The sequence below is a fragment of the Adiantum capillus-veneris genome, chromosome 18 (genome assembly GCF_014529385.1).
Source record: "Adiantum capillus-veneris isolate H3 chromosome 18, ASM1452938v2, whole genome shotgun sequence".
NCBI classification, from domain to species: domain Eukaryota; kingdom Viridiplantae; phylum Streptophyta; class Polypodiopsida; order Polypodiales; family Pteridaceae; genus Adiantum; species Adiantum capillus-veneris.
The window spans coordinates 137,303,367-137,320,106 of NC_140948.1; the positions used below are offsets into that span (position 1 = coordinate 137,303,367).

Sequence of the window (16,740 nt, forward strand, 5' to 3'; positions counted from 1 at the left end):
TAGTTAGCTTAGTTATCTATAACTGATAACTAAGCCTCGCGTGACCATAGCCTAAGTTGCATGAGAACTACCCTTCCACCACCTCTCCACATGTGTGCCATTCCCCTCCCCTTGGAACAGTCACAGAACCGTGACTATTCCCTTTGAGGGGTATTACATTGCCTTCAATAAAAGAATCTGCCCCTTTTCTTGCACCACAGGGTGGGAACGCTCCCCTCAACACAATGTCCACCTGCACCAAGAACGGCAGCGACAAGCGTCGGAAGCCACCGCCTCCAACACCATCTACATTACAGCATCGAGCGCACAGCAGCACGAGCACCCGTCATACCTCCACGCTAGCAGCTCAAAAGAGAAGCTCTCTCTCTCTCTCTCTCTCTCTCTCTCTCTCTCTCTCTCTCTCTCTCTCTCTCTCCCCCCCGTCATACCTCCACGCTAGCAGCTCAAAAGAGAAGCTCTCTCTCTCTCTCTCTCTCTCTCTCTCTCTCTCTCTCTCTCTCTCTCTCCCCCCCCCCCCCTTGGTTGACAGTGAAAGAGCTCTCAAAGCTTTATATATATGGTAAATTTTTTACTCCTGCTTTCCCCATGTGGGTTTGATACTATGCCACGTGGGCAGCCAGTGGGGGACTTCCTTTTTGAAACTCAAAAATGACCAAAGTTTCTCCAAAAAATTTGATTCACTGCTGACTTCAACTGGCAATTTCTCCGTGCATATACTCGGATTGGCAAGTAGTAACTTCCAGCTTGCATCTTACTTTTGAGTACCACCTCCAGAAACCCTGGCGAGCTAAGAGATTTACCAAGTGCAGCCATTCTAAAGCGGGTAAAAGTAATGCAAAACCAAGATCTGGGAAAAATTCTGGCGGTCATGACTTCAACATTTAAGCTCCAATTCGGGATCTGTAAAGCTCGGCATAGAGAGCAACTTCAGTACTTCAACCCTACGACTTCGGACCTCATTCAAGCCCTCTTTGCTTCAGCACCATCTAGTACAGATTTGCAACACACTCCAACCTTCATCTTGCCATAACTTAGTCACCATGGCTCTGTTTGATGAGCCGTCTAGACTAAGGTCAGAAAGGCACGGTGAAGCAAAACAAGAGAATTATACGAAAGAGGAAAGCTGGCAAGAGACAGCAAACAAGGAAAAACAAAACACCCAAACTTACCTAGCAGAGGTAACAAGCTTTACTTGCCAAGCACTTCTACTGAAACGAGCTTCATACATGGCCCTTTTGTTTAAATTTTATAGCTTGAAGTATAAAGCCAATTCCAAATAGTTGCCATGAGATTTTGGTGGCATGAAGAGTAATCTGACTACCTTCTTGGAGATAAGAACCAAGCTAAAGGACTTTGTTAATAAATTTACTGCTGTAAGGAATTACTTGCCTGTGTCATATAATCAACCTTATTGCTTTTAACCAAACAAACAGCCTTTCTGTTATGCTATGTGACCGGGTTTCAGAAACAGAGGCAAGATGTTCCAAGTTGAAAGAATCAAAGTAAAAACATAAAACTGACCACAATTCCCAAAATGGAAACGTAGTGTAGCTGTACCTGGATATCAGACTCCATGGTTTCCAGTTCACTTTTGCACTTCAATAAGGCATCTTCCTTTTCACGTAACTGACAAGTTGTAATTCAAATGCTTTAGAGTTGAAATCGACTCCAAATCTCCTTATTATAAGCTACCACTTGACCTAAGAGACTGCTTGAATAGCCATACTGAGGCCCCACCACATTCAGAAAGAGTATGAAGACAGGTAACGTAGGCAAATGCCATGCATGAGCAATTGAGGAAAAAATCTAAACAAACCTGTCTTTGCAGATGGCGCCCATAAAGATTGATGTCACTTAGCTTCTTCATAAGACTTGCTCGTACAGCACTTTCACGTATAGCGATCACCTGTGAGACACCAATAATATCATCATTCTGAGAATCTTATAAAAAACCAGTAACCCAAGCCATTATACCCTCAGCAACAGGAGGGACATACTTTAGAAGCACAAAGACATGAAGTTATGATAACACTTGTGAAAGCCCCAACCTGCCTAAGAGTTAGATTAAGGTTTTCTTTATAGGATAATCATGCCATATGATCAAATGCTGTTGCAGATTCAAGGGCTATTTCAGATGCAAAACTTTGGCATGCACGTTTTGGTCATCTGAATTTTGCCAGTTTGCTGCGTTTGCAGAAATCTGATATGGTTGCTTCTTTGCCACCTCTTGAAGCACCTGTCAAAGATGTTTGTGAAGGCTGTATTTTGGGTAAGATTGAACTGCTCAAAGTTTCCAAAGGATGGTTCAGCTAGGGCCACATGCAGGTTGCAGCTTGTGCATAGTGATGTTTGTGGGCCCATGCAAACTCCGTCCTTGGGCAATTACCTGTACTTCGTGACTTTCATTGATGATTACTCCAGGCATGCATGGGTATTTCCGCTTAAAGCGAAGTCGATCTACAAGAACATGTGAGGAAGACAGCCCGTTCATATTCATACCTAGGTGTATATGGATTAACACACAAACAAACACATGCATACATGAATACATGTATGTATATGTGCATGCATACATATGAACATGTGTATACAGGCATGCACGTGCCTGGGCACATGTAACTAGGTGCATATGTAATGTGCATGTGGGTGTGTGTAAGAATCAAAAGATGTAGCTGCTCATGCTATTTAATAAGAATCTAAATTCACATGTGCAATCAAATAATGTTTAGGCTATCTTGTCTTGATATGCCTTTTTTGAAAATGACATGCCACACAAATGTACTGTCAAACGCAAATCATTCAAGAGTGACCACATTGTTTACTAGATTACCTTACCTCCTCCTTTTGTGTTGGCTGCCCAAAATACAACCCCGAGGCACCTTCTTTGGGCTGGTTCTCCAGATATTCCGTATTTGCAGAGTCCTCAGCAGATGATACACTAGCTACTGACCTCATTATACCTTTACTTTTCCTTAAAGAGGTCCTTGGAGAATCTTTTAAATGCCTCAGATGCATACTCTTTGACAAAGGCAGTCTATAAGAATCATCATCCCTTGATTTTGCAAGTATGAATCTGCCTCCATGACTACGACCAGCTCCTTGAAGAAGAGCATCTGGAAGTGTTATGTTACATCTGTTAAAAAACTCCGCAGAATACATTCTTTGACTCTAGACTCCTGCCAAAGAAAAGAAACAGTATGAAGTCCCTTCATGGGCAGCTGGAGCCTCACACTCGTACAACATACAAAACAGGCCAAAATTTCTCTTGAGCAGCGCAATCCATCCATCCCCCCGCCCCTCCCCCCAAAACCCTGAAACCACCAAGGGCCCAACACCACTACCTTATTTTTCCTACTGCTAATTCATTAGATCTTTCACAGTCAATTTCTAGTTTCAAACCAGATCCTTATGTAATACTTGCAACAGAAGACTTCAAAAAGCAAAGTGCTGGGTTCGATATTCAACAATTCCTAAATCATAAACCTCCATTGATGTCCTTCCTGACGCTGATAAAATCACAGCCAAATGGCTATTGACTTTGGGAAACAAGTCCAAAGTGGTGTTTATAAAGAACCGTATGTTTGCCAACAACCAGCCAACTAGTCGCATTAGGTTTTACAGGGGTCACCATCTAACTCTAGCTGCTGAAAAAAAAATCAATTAGGATTAGAATCCTAACCCCCAACAACTTATGGGACCCCAGCCGATGGGGCCTAAGTTACTGAAGACAACCACACACACATAGTAATGCGCACAACCTGATGATGTGGCAGCTATACGGACTCCTACAAAACGCACTGACATGCTGAAATGGCAGTTGTACGGATGCCCGCAAATTACAGAAACTGATGACATGGCGCTGTTGTACGGACCGCCCCTGAGGGTGCTAGCTTTTGGGGACCAGATGCTTTTAGAGCTTGATGCTTTTTATGTAACTGCTCTTGGTAGGCCAAGGGCATTTAAATCATAGTTAAAGAGGACGGAGGGGCGGGGCCTAGGGCCGCCTAACGGCCGAAAACGGGCCGGGGACGGACGGGAACAGTCGGAAATTCATCCGACCGGCGAGGTCGCAAGCTGCCGGACCGGGGACGGACGGGGACGGCTGGGAATGGACCGGGACGGCGGGCAGAAATTTGAAATTTGAAAAAATGGACCGTTTTTAACGGTCGCTGGTTCACTTCTTTGGGGGGGGGTTTGGCCCTTGGGAGGCTATAAAAGCACCCTTGGCCCTCATATTCTCTCAAGCTCTCCTCTCTACGGTCTACCGTCTACTCTCTACACTCTAGTACTCTACGCCGTCTATAGTCTACCTACAAGCGCTCAAGCTCTACCCTTGGAGTCTCTCTACCCACTCTCTCCCTCTTCTACTCTCTCAACTTTGAAGCTCTCCTCTACTCTCTCTCCACACAAGCTCTCCTCTAAGCTCTTAGCTCTACTCTCTCTCCGCCATCATGTCATCTCAAGCTAACGACAATATGGAGATTCAGCAGGCGAGCACTTCTTGAGTTTGATGATCATTGATCACTCTCGAGTCTAGAGTCTACTAAGCTACTCCTCTAGAGTCTACCTAGCCCTTTGTACTTTTTGTTATCCTTGAGGCTTGTCTTAAGTCCTTTCTGAGCCCTTGTGGCATGCACTTTTCATTTTGTATCCATCGATGTTTTATTAGCACATTTGCGCCTATATGACTCGTGCTCTTTGGTCTATTTAGTGTAAATTTGTGGTCAAAGTGATGCTCTATGTGTGTGGCATGTGTGTAGGTCAAAAAATGCCAAAAAAACTCTCTTCTTTTTTTTGCCATTCCGACCCCCGTCCCCGTTTCTTGACTTTTGTCGTCCCGTCCCCCTCCCCGTTCCCGACCCCGACCCGCCATCCCATGTAACTATGATTTAAATATGTGCTAAGGGCCCATTCTCCGGATCCTTCCTATGAGAGATGCAAAGCAGTGTTGCCAATGTTGTACCGAGTTGAAGCAATATAAAGAAATACCTAAAGGGGCACCACAGTTTGGGTCCAGTACTCTCTAAGTCTCTGGGGGTGGATCTATGCCATTCCGTGACTCGTGTGAAGTGTTTCTCTCTCAGTTCACCTATTTTGAAGTATCTAAAGTCTGTTCAGTCTGTTCTTTTTCGTTGGCGCGTGGTGCTGACCCATTACAGTTTGTACTTTGCGGGCTAGTAGGCTGGAAAAGAATTCAGTGCGTGATCTCATCACCACCTTGGCAGTGCGATCCGATCCACCATCTTCGGAGCCCGATTATGACAAGCTTGCCAAGACCATCGCGGAGGCGACCAAGGCTACACGATCGGCCAATGACCCACTTTCTTAGAAGATCACGTTCAATAAGTATGACGGTAAGATGGATGCTATTGTCATTTACTCTTGGTTGCATCAATTTACATCCTATTTTGCGATTGTTAAAAAGTCTAATAATGACTAGGTTCTCTTGGCGGTGTCTCACTACTGCAGTACGCTATACCCCCCTCCCCGCCATCGCTGCACACCCTCCTTTCGCCCTCGCGCTGCCGCTGCCCTGCACGCTGCCGCTGCCTACTCTTGCGTGCGGCCTGCCTCTCCCATCTCCCCTGCTTGCTCATCTACCCTCACACGCTAGCCCCCCCACCCCCCACTCGCTCATTTGCCCTCGCCACCCCCCGCTCACTGCCTTCAGCTCCGCCTTCCCGCTTCTCTCCCACACAACCCCCCCCCCTTGTGCCGTCGGTTTTTCCTTGCGCCTCGACCTTGAGGGCTTGTCCTTCGCAATTGAAGCTCCTCGGAAGTCGTCTGGTTCTTGTCATTGGCCCCACCCACAGGAGTAGACACAGATGAAGGCTCATGCTCCGCCCCAGAGGGACTCTTTAGAAGCCCCTTGCCGGACCCTGCAGAGCCCACCATCCAACTTGCTCTCTCGCCAACAGAGCAAGCGAGCCTAGCCGCAGAGGTAGACGTTCTTGTTGAGGAAGCAAACCTGCCTATCTCACTGCTTCCCAGGCTTGAGGAGGGAGTACCGTCCGCTCCTTTCCAGGGTAGGCTCAGATATTGGGACTGTCTTGGAGACACCTCGCACGGCAGCCTCTGTAGCTGCCAAGGCGGCCGGCATTCCTACATTACGTGTTCTGGTTCGGGACACCCGCACTCTCCCGAAGGTCATCCTACTACCTCGGGTGAGTGGTTGTTGGTTTCGTTAGAGCGTGAAGGATTCGGGCCTCTCGAATTAGTGTTTTATTTGTCGTCAGATAGGCCATCTTGCGAAGGCCTGTCCACGGAGGAGACCCCGACCTTCACCTCAGGCTCAGTCCCAACCTTCAATGGCTGGCCAGCAGCAGCAGACAGAGTCACAGCGTACGCAGGCAGAGCCACCCTCCGAGCCTGGGACTCAAGCGAATGAGGGCTGGCAGTAGGTTCGTGGTCGGCGTCAGCAGGGGCCACCATGCCAACCTAGCACTCAGAGTGGTCCCCAGGCTCAAGTCCAGCAGCAGTGGGTTCCCACAGGGAACCGTTTCGACCCTCTTCACTAGGACGAGGTCCCTGCTCCACCCTCCACATCAGCCTCACCTCCGACAACCCCTCCCCCCGAGTTCCCCTCCACCCCTCCCCCCCGCCTCCTTCCTCTACCTCCCCACCTCTCCCTTCTCCCTCTGCCGTTCCCCATCCCCCCACTCCTCCCTCTCCCACTAGCCCCCCTGCTTCCACAGCTCTTCCTACTCCTACCCCGCAACCGACCCAGGGGACACGACCATTCTCGGCTCCTAGGAGATCTCTTGGCAGCGCTTTTGCCATGAGTCGCTTGGCGAGAGAGCGACAGTCTTTCTTGCGAAACCCCCTTTTGGTGCAAACGTCTCCTTTTGCAGCAATTCCTTGTGGACTGATGAGCTTCGACATTCGTCGTCGGTGGGACTTCTTTGCCTACGACTTCACACGTTTTCTCGACGACCCTTCCCCGGACTTTGAGGCACCTTGCTTCAGAGTTCATGTTTTGTTCCTTGCAGCTAGAGGGATAGAGGCTCTGGACTCAACGCTTGGCTTCTCTTTTCCCCTATGTGGCACGGACCAGCCTAATTGAACTTTGGACTCAGTGTTGGAGTGGCTGAAGACACAGGTCCTCGAGTTCTCTCACCACATGGGAGGCCTAGGGGTTACTGACTTGGTTCAGACTCTGTGGCCGTTGGCCAAGTTCTCAGTGACACCTCCAAACTCGACAGGATGTAGACACATTGTGGTACAGTTCTTTGCTGACACGTAGAGCCCACCATGCTATGTACACATACATGAGGACTCCTAGATAGAGGAGGTTGCCTTGCGCAGGCTCATTCTTCTTGGGCTTGGGCTAGATACTCTTTGCAGTCACGCTGTCATAAAAACTAATATCTCATTCTCCCAAATGATTTTCTCATATTAAACTGATCATTTAAAATGGGGAGGTACCAGGGGAGTAAAAGCTAGAATATTGGTAAGACTGTCATACCGGTCTCTGCAGGGATCCAAAGGAGGGAAAATAGAGATCCAAAGGGGGACAGTTTGTAAAAGAGCAATGTGTATCAATGGAGCTTAAAATACCTAAGGTTCAGCTCCATAAAGACTTCCATAGGCTAAAGTTCCTAAATTTAATGCAATTGTCCAATGGCCAAAGTGGAGGAAAATTGGATGGTTATGGGAACACTAAAAAGTCTTCCGACATCCCTAGGAAGGAGGGGGCAAGCCCTAATGATAGGGGATGAGAGAGAAACACACATACACTCCCAAGCTCTCCCCAAAGGAAAGAATGGACACATGGAAGGCTCCTAGCCCAGTTGCCCCCAATCTCCCCTCAAATCCTATCGGATGGCCAAAGAGGTGGACCAATGAGAATTAGGCTAGAGTAAAATTAGTCTAATCATGTAAGGTGCACCGGAAGTGATTGTTGAACTTTGCTCAAGATGAGTGCTCCGAACTGTGCTCAAGGTTCCTTTTACTTACGGAAGGGAGACCCTTTCATTCCTTTAGCGAGAGAGTGCAAATGATCACAAACAAAGTGGTAAACACTATGAATGAAGGTGCTGAGACTGAGAGATAGAGAGAGAGAAGAATACAACACTAGAATGTTGTCAAACCCTCCTCCGAAGGCCCCACTCTCTATGGCGAGAGCGATCTACTATTGATTGCACAAATCTCTGCTATGGACTTGCCGACGATGAGGACAACGACGAGACAAGGTGAAATCTGAAAACGCTAAGGGCTGAATTCTGCAAATTTGTATCTGCTGAATTCTGACTCTATGTCGGTGACGACGGCAGCGACGATGATGCGCTGAAAACGCAGATGCTGAAATCTGCGATTTCTGGGCTGAATCTGTAGACGCTGGCTAATCTGACCGTATACGGCGAGGATCTGCTGCGGGAAGGTGAGATCTGCGAGGTTTGGGACTGGTTCTGCAGAGTCTAAGTGCTGAAAACTGAAAACGTTGATGCAAAGGCTGAATCAGTCGCGGGGAGTTTGCAAAACGCTAGGTGTTCTACTGATCCAAAAACACTAGGGCTGATATGGTGTCTTGCTACAAAAACGCTAGGAAATCTGCTAGGTCCTGTTGTCGTCAAGCTGATCTACAAATGCAAAACGCTGGGGCTGATCTGCAATGCTGAAAAACGCTGGTTCTTGGTGGCTTGAAAACGCTAGGTCCTCTTGCCATCTTGTTGAGAAGGTGCACTTCAGGTCGTGGTCTGCTGCCTCTTCTGCCAGAGAATGCTAGCGCTAGCTTTTCTTATATATGTTCATAGCCAATTTGCCCTACCCAGTTTCCCAACAAAAGTCACTTAATAATAATAAGCGAAAAATGACTAAAATAGGGAAAATAAGTATGTGCACTGTAAAAATGCTCCTGATGAGTTCAGATGGTAATCTGATGATCATGTTGTGTGCAACCAGAGGATATGCATCTACTCTAAGTGTTTGGACATGCACGGTCTGCGAATAGACTCACAGAAGTGCCACAACACTTCCTAAGCTAGGCTAACTGAACTGAATTGAACCCTTGTCATGAAGTAGCTTGTCCACGTACACATAGGGTTAGATGTGCGCGTGACATCCCCTCCTTTTTAAAGTGAGGTACTGGTACCGAACTGTATGGCGTCGAGGGAGATTGCAAACAGCATTTGGAATCCTGGAAAGGACTCTTCGCCGGCCCACTCTGATGCGTGGGTCATACGATACTTGAACTTTAAAAGGTCTGCCATGCTTGCTTCTTTGGGCCGCCCGAAAGCAACACAAAGTCATCTTTGGCTCCTTCAATGCTTCAACTTCGTCTATAGTCATGCGTCTACCTTCTTCAAGAATCTCCGTGGATGAAAATTCTGAAATCACTTTCAACACAAAAACATGAATATACCTATTCCATGTAAAGTGACTGAAAAAATTCTAGTCTTCTTTGAAGACTGCATGCAATGTAAATGAACATAGAAACGGAGTGTCAAACCATTCATCAAACGCATGCAAACAATGGATTCGAAACTTGTCTTTCTGATCTAAATCTATCAACTGTGGCAAATCACAATGGAAATGCCAATGCTTGATACTCCATCCTTCTTGTGCTCTTTCGGATACTATGTCATACCAAGAAAGAGACATGGAATGTAAATTCCTTGGATGCAAACATTTCATCATTTCATGAGTAATCCGCATACATCCGTGCTCATTCATGAGTGAATCGTGTTCATCATACCATATGGCATGCCTGTGAGAAGGGATCACATAAGGACAGTGACTGAAATACAGGAAAGCATCACGAATGAAACACTCGAACAATGCGTACTAACTAATCATTCGAACACAAAATACTTCCTGTGGGGGTTCTTAGGACCTCCACTCGAGAGCCAAGGTTCGGTTCTTCGTGATCGATCGAATCTGCAATGAGGTTAGCTTCACTAGACAAAGTATCAACTAAACCATCATCCTTGTGAACAATCACATCTTTATCCTGCAAATCATCATGCTTATCATTATCATGCAATTAATCATGCTCGTGAATAATCACATCTTGATCATGCAATTCATGTCTATCGTGCTTTGGAGAAGACAAGACTGAGAGAGTCTCCTTCTCCTTATTCTTTGCAATCTGTGCCTGCACATTAGAAAATAGTAGGACCAATTCGGCTTTCCTTTCGTTGTACTCACGCTCTATGGCTGCCATTCTTTCTTCGTGTTCACGTGCTATGGCTGCCATTCTTTCTTTGTGTTCACGATCAAATGATGACTTTCTTTCTGCTTTTCTTTCTTCGCGCAATTGAGTGCTCCATCATTGTCCATCATCTGACTCGTCAAGATCCACGTTTTCAGCCCTTCATTCCTCTCACATAGGGTGCGAGTCTCACCTCCAAATCTTCCCCTTTGTGGCCATCGGCAATCCCACATTGAGACAGTTTCAAAGGTGCATCAAATCAGCCCTGAAGGTGCCTCATCTTGAGGAGTTACCGTGGCGACATTCCCTAATTGAGTCGGTAAAGTCTGCATTGAGGTATTGCATCCTGTGTACATTCCATTTACGCAATCTAAAGCAGATACCACATTGGCAACGGTGTGGGGGACCCTTGAGAGGGTTGGTTGGGACCCCATCGGTGTCACTCTCTCTCCTTCTCTCTCTTTCTCTCTCCCTCTACACAACTCTATTGCATTCTCTCAACCCCTCTCTTCAGGGGAAAGTAAAAAGAACAATCATTCAAGCACAAAGCATTCACTAACATAAGGAAAGAAGGAAAGGATTTTGTGAAAGTGTAAAACTAGATCTTCACCATTTCAATTCCACTGCACCTGACACAAAAGTTAACAGGGTTGCTACAACCATTACCTACCAGATAAGCCATGGGATAGTATTGCTATGGATTTTATCTTTGATCTTCCAAGAACGCAGACAAGGAAAGATGGTATATGGACCATTATTTGCAGGTCCAACAAACAAACCCACTTAATTCATGTCAGGAAGAAGATAAAATCTGATCAGATGGCACGATTGTTCATGTACAATGTGTTTAAGTACCATGGTATGCCAGAGTCAATTGTCAATGATCGTAATCCTCGCATGACAAGTTTGTTTTTGAAGGCTTGTTTCAAAAACATAGGCACAAAAAAGCATTTGAGTTGTGATCAAGGTCATGCTAGCTGCTGCTCTGCATCGCCCGCCACATAGCCCCCTCGCGCTGCCCCCCGCCCCCCCTCTCCCTTCGCGTTGCTTCCCCCTACACTCCCGTTCGCTGTCCGCCTATCCTCAGCCCGTCCCTCCCCTTGCAACATGCAGCCCTTGCTAGTTGTTTTCCCCCACGCAGCCCCCTCGCCCGACCCCACGGAGCCGACCCTTCGACTTGCTCTTTTGCCACAAGAGCAAATGAGCTTGATGGCTGAGGTGGAACGCTTGCAAGCCTCCTCAATTATCTGCAAGATTATTGGCACTCAACCCAGCCAAGGCGAGGTTCAGGATCTACTTCAGGTCGGACTCCTCTCTAATGTGGGCAAGATCACCGATGTCCAGATCCTCGGAAGAGGGTATTATCAAATAGAATTCGAGTCTCCAAAGATGCCGGCCAATGTGATATCGATGAGTCCACTTGGTATCCGAGCAGCTCGAGCTTACTTCAGACGATGGCATCATGGTTTCGACCCTACTACAGATGTGCTCGAGGAGCAGGCCGACTTGCCTATCTCGGTCTGCTTCCCAGTCCTGAGGAGAGAGTACCTCCCTCTTCTTCCTAGGATTGGTTCCATGTTCGGGGCAGTTTTGGAGTCACCGTGCCACTGCAGCTTCCGTTGTGGCCAAGGCCACAGGTTTACCTACTGTGCGGGTTCTTGTTCGAGACGCACACTCCCTCCCGAAGGGGTGATACTGTTGCCTCGTGTGAGCGGGGGTTGGATCAGACAGAGTGTGGAGTATTCGCGTCTCCCGAATCAGTGCTTCATTTGCAGGCAGATGGGCCACTTAGCAAAGGCCTATCCTTGCAGGAGATCTCGACCCACAGCGCATGCGCAGCCTCCCAAGGCTGAGCATGCCCAGCAGACAGATACCCAGGACTGTTAGAGTTACACCACTGTTGCTTCACGATTTTGTACAGCTAGTGATTGTCCCGGGTTGGCCACCCATTGCACACCATGTAGGTTGCACAGGCGAACACTTTATCACGTGTCCAGCCAATCATTTTTTCGCTTGGCTGGGTGCACACACATTTTTAGCCATTTTTGGGCTTTTATGTTTTTTGCAACGGTTAGACATTTTTGCCCTACCTCAACCCAACATTATATAAAAGCAATGCGGGGTCTTGTAGTCGTTCATTGTGTTATTAAGAGCATTTGTGCATCTAGCGTTTTCTCTCTCTCTCCCTCCAACGTTTTCAGCGCGCGTGGCTCTCACCCTCTTCGCTGCTCACTAACACACAGTATCAGTCGCCAGCACGAGAAGAAATCTGCGATCTCCTTCTGCCAGGCCATGCGCTTGCTTTCTGCAGATTTTCGTCGCGGGAAAAGTGCAAATTGCCTAGCGTTCTTCAGCACCATCAACGTTTTTGGTTCAGGCTGAGTTTTTTGGCCTTGTTTGCTGCAATATGTTGCTCCCTCTCTTGGCGCCCCCTCCTTGCACAGAAACGCACCCCACAACATCAGATCAGCCCTGCGTTTTCCCAAGGCAAATCTGCATTTTTTGTGCAACTTTTACGTTTTTGCCTTGAGCTGCGTTTTCAGCAAAACGCTGAGCACTTGCACACACGGGAGCGACCAAAACCTCCAGGGGAGTCTCCTACACCACCTGGCACCTACAGATCCACACCCACAGTCGGGTATGTACACGACATCGGCACTTTTCTGGCATTGACTACTTGCTGTTTTTTCTCTGTTTTCAGTCCCTCGACAGCTGAGAAAAGGGAGGACCCCTTCACTACAACCTCTATGACGCTCCCGTATAGTTCGGTGGCATACAAGCGCGATGAATTCTCTGTTACAGCAGCATTTTCAGCCCCTAAGCAAGTGGTTTTTGGGCGGACAGCAAGCTGAATTTTTGCCTATTACGTGGTTGATCACTCCATTGCTCATCAGGACACCATCCGGTGGTTATCCGAGCGGTTATAGTAGACTGCTACAACTTTGGAGACGGTACCTTCCACAGCAACATGAGATCTTATCTCTTGATCCTTGGGAATATTCTTTGAGCATGTGACATATCGACTCCGAAGCAGAAAGGACAACAACAACAATCCCAGAAGGGGGCCACCACGTCCACTGCAACAACGGTCACTTTCACTTCTACGACTCCAACGTCATCTGCCAACGCAACATCCAACAATCATGCCCTCACCCAGTTTGTTGAGGAGAAGTGTCACGGGACACATCCAACCCTATGTGTCCGTGGACAAGCTACAACATGACCAGGGTTCAGTTCAGTCAAGTCAATCTAGAATAGGAAGTGATCTGGCACTTTTGTGAGTCTATTTGCAGACCGTGCATGCCCAAACACTTAGATGCATATCCTCCCGTTGCACACAGCATGATCATCAGCATTCCCATCAGATTCGATCAAGATCATTTTACAAAGCAGAAAACCTATTTTCCCTATTTTTGACATTTTTCACTTATTATTTTTAAGTGATTTTTGTTGGAAACTAGGTAGGGCAAATTTACTAAGTTTGTATATATAGAAACCTAGCGCTAGCACTTTCTGGCAGAAGAGGCAGTAGGAGCGCTTGCTCACAGGCAACTTCTCAGCAGGACCTCAAGTTTCTCTAGCGTTTTTGCATCACAGCAAAAGAGCTAGCGTTTTTGGACAAGAACCCAAATCAGCCAGCGTTTTTGCATCTGCATCAGCCTGGCGACAGCAAAGGACAGATCAGCACTAGCGTTAGTGGTTTGCATCGGCAGATCCACAACGTGTTTGCAGCAAGACCCATTTTCAGCCCTAGCGTTTCTGGTTTGCCATGGCGATTTTCCTCAACCAAGCCTAGCGTTTTTGGTTCTCATCGCCTAGCCTTCTCCCACTTGGCGTTTTCAGCAATCGTCACCGCATGGCAATCATTTGACATAGCGTTTCCACCAGAAGCTTCAACAAAGCCTAGCGATTTTCATCCCAGCAAGAAGCGCTACAGTTTTCAGCCCTTGGCGATATTTCAGCAGGTCAATTTCAGCCTTTTCCCACAGCCAATTCAGCCCACAATAGCCGCAGATTTTCAGCCCTAAAGACCAGCAAAATCAACGTTTTTCATAGCGTTTTCAGCCATAGCAGAATTCAGCCAGCAACGTTTTTGGACAGCAGATATAGAGTAGCAGAGTTTCAGCCATAGAGTCAGTCTCGCCATCTCCGTCGTCGACATCGACCTAGCCTAGACTTGCATCGGTTTCATGCACACACTTTGTACCAATTTGTGCAATCAATCACAGATCACTCTCGCCAACGAGAGTGGGGCCTTCGGAGGAGGGTTTTAGGTCGTCTCTGGTGTCGTATCTCTCTTCTCTCTCTATCTCTCAGTCTCATACACTTGCACGCACAGTGTCCACTCACTTTGTTCGTGATCATTGCACTCTCTCATTAAAGACAGAAGGCTCTCCCTTTCATAAGAACAAAAAGGAACCTTGAGCACATTATGGAGCACTCATCTTGAGAAAGAACAACATTCATTCCGCTGCACCTAACAGGAGCACTCATCTTGAGCAAAGTTCAACATTCATTCCGTTGCACCTTACATTGGTATCAGAGCTTTGGCAGTGTTCTGTATCCAAGGTGGTACCAAACGTACTGTACGTGGCGTATATGTACGTACTGTACGTTGTTCCGTACAGAAAAAAATTTTACGTACGTAAAAATACGTACTCTTGTAAATTACCGCAAAGTACTAAATTTTCTAGGACATTTCCAATAAAAAACAAGAGAGAAGCCAACTTATAGACATTCACAGACACGTTTTACAAGGCAACCATATACTGTGTAACTATTGCAAGAGATTTGGATTTTTATTTTAAATCAGCACTGTACGGACTTCCCACACCCCCCCCCAAAAAAAAAGACAAGACAAAAAGGACGTACGGATCGTTCCGTACATAACGTCCATACGGTACGGAACAGATCAGTACGTACGTTTTGATCCAACCTTGTCTGTATCACTCAAGGAAAGAACCACAAGAACCACACAATTTTTTGCTTGTTGCGATCGCATGTAACCCAAGTCCTCTTGGGCGTGTCGATTCCTAATCATGTTTTTGAAGAGTGACAGGTAACCTGTAAGGTGCAGCGGAAGTGAATGTTGAACTTTGCTCAAGATGAGTGCTCCGAACTGCGCTCACGGTTCCTTTTACTTAGGGAAGGGAGAGCCTTCGTTCTTTAATGAGAGAGTGCAATGGACACAAACAAAGTGAATGGACACTATGAGTGAACATGCTGAGACTGAGAGATAGAGAGAGAAGAGAATACGACACCAGAATGTTGTCAAACCCTCCTCCGAAGGCCCCACTCTCTATGGCGAGAGCGGTCTACTTATAATTGCACAAATCTCTACAATGCTTGGACGACGACGAGACGGGCTGAAAACTGAAATCATTAAGGGCTGAAATCTGCAAATCTTTATCTATTGAATTCTGACTCTAAGTCGGTGACGATGTCGATGGCGACGATGCGAGACGACGCACTGAAAACGCAGATGCTGAAATCTGCATTTTCCGGGCTGAATCTGCAAACTACGCTAGATCTAACCGTGCAACGAGGAACTGCTGCGGGAAGGTGAGATCTGCGAGGTTCGGAGGTTCTAGTGCGGAGTCTGACTGCTGGAAATTGAAAACGCTGATGCTTCTTGGGGTACGTCGCGGTGAATCTGCAAAACACTGAAGTGTTATGCTGATGCAAAAACTGTCTGCTGCGGTGGAAAATTGCTAACGCTATGGCTGATCTGTGGTCTTGATGCCAAAAACGCTAGGAAGTCATGCTATCTTGCTGCTGCCGAGGCTGATCTGCAAACCAAATCGCCAGGGCTGATCTGAGTGAAAAACGCTAGGTCTTTTGTCTTGGGGGGGGTCTTGCTGTGAAGTTGCCTGATGAACACAGGGTTCCTGATGCCTCTTCTACCAGAAAGTGCTAGCGCTAGGTTTCTATATATACAAACTTAGTAAATTTGCCCTACCTAGTTTCCAACAAAAGTCACTTAAAAATAATAAGTGAAAAATGTCAAAAATAGGGAAAATAGATCTATGCACTATAAAAATGCTCCTGATGGGTTTCGATGGTAATCTAATGATCATGTTGTGTGCAACCAGAGGATATGCATCTAATCTAAGTGTCTGGACATGCACGGTCTGCGAATAGACTCACAAAAGTGCCAGAGCACTTCTTATTCTAGACTGACTGAGCTGAACTGAACCCTGGTCATGCTGTAGCTTGTCCACGGACACATAGGGTTGGATGTGTCATGTGACATCCCCTTCTTTTCAAAGTGAGGTACTGGTACCGAACTGTATGGCGTCGAGGAAGATCGCCAATAACATCCGGAATCCTGGAAAGGACTCTTCGCCGGCCCACTCTGATGTGTGGGTCGTGCGATACTTGAACTTCATAAAGGTCTGCAATGCCTACTTCTTTGGGCCATGCCGAAAGCGACACAAAGTCTTCCGTGGCTCCTTCAATGCTTCAACTTCGTCTAGAGTCATCTTTCTTCCTTCTTCAAGAATCTCCGAGGCTAAAAATTCCTGAAACCACTTCCAACACAAAAACATGAACATACCCATGCCATGTAAAGTGACTGGAAAAATACTATT

At 46.9% G+C, this 16,740-nt stretch overlaps 1 protein-coding gene across 1 annotated transcript in view; it reads right to left on the reverse strand.

Annotated features, from left to right (window-relative positions):
- Positions 1-16,740, reverse strand: part of LOC147436495 (PROTEIN TARGETING TO STARCH (PTST)) — a 62,015-nt gene that overhangs the window by 2,091 nt on the left and 43,184 nt on the right. The window contains exons 2-4 of the mRNA XM_086489371.1: positions 2,836-3,176; positions 1,817-1,906; positions 1,558-1,626 (exon numbers count right to left, since the gene is read on the reverse strand). Of these exons, the coding sequence (XP_086345497.1) occupies positions 1,558-1,626; positions 1,817-1,906; positions 2,836-3,159 (483 nt within the window). The 5' untranslated portion in view covers positions 3,160-3,176. The remainder of the gene's footprint in view (positions 1-1,557; positions 1,627-1,816; positions 1,907-2,835; positions 3,177-16,740) is intronic.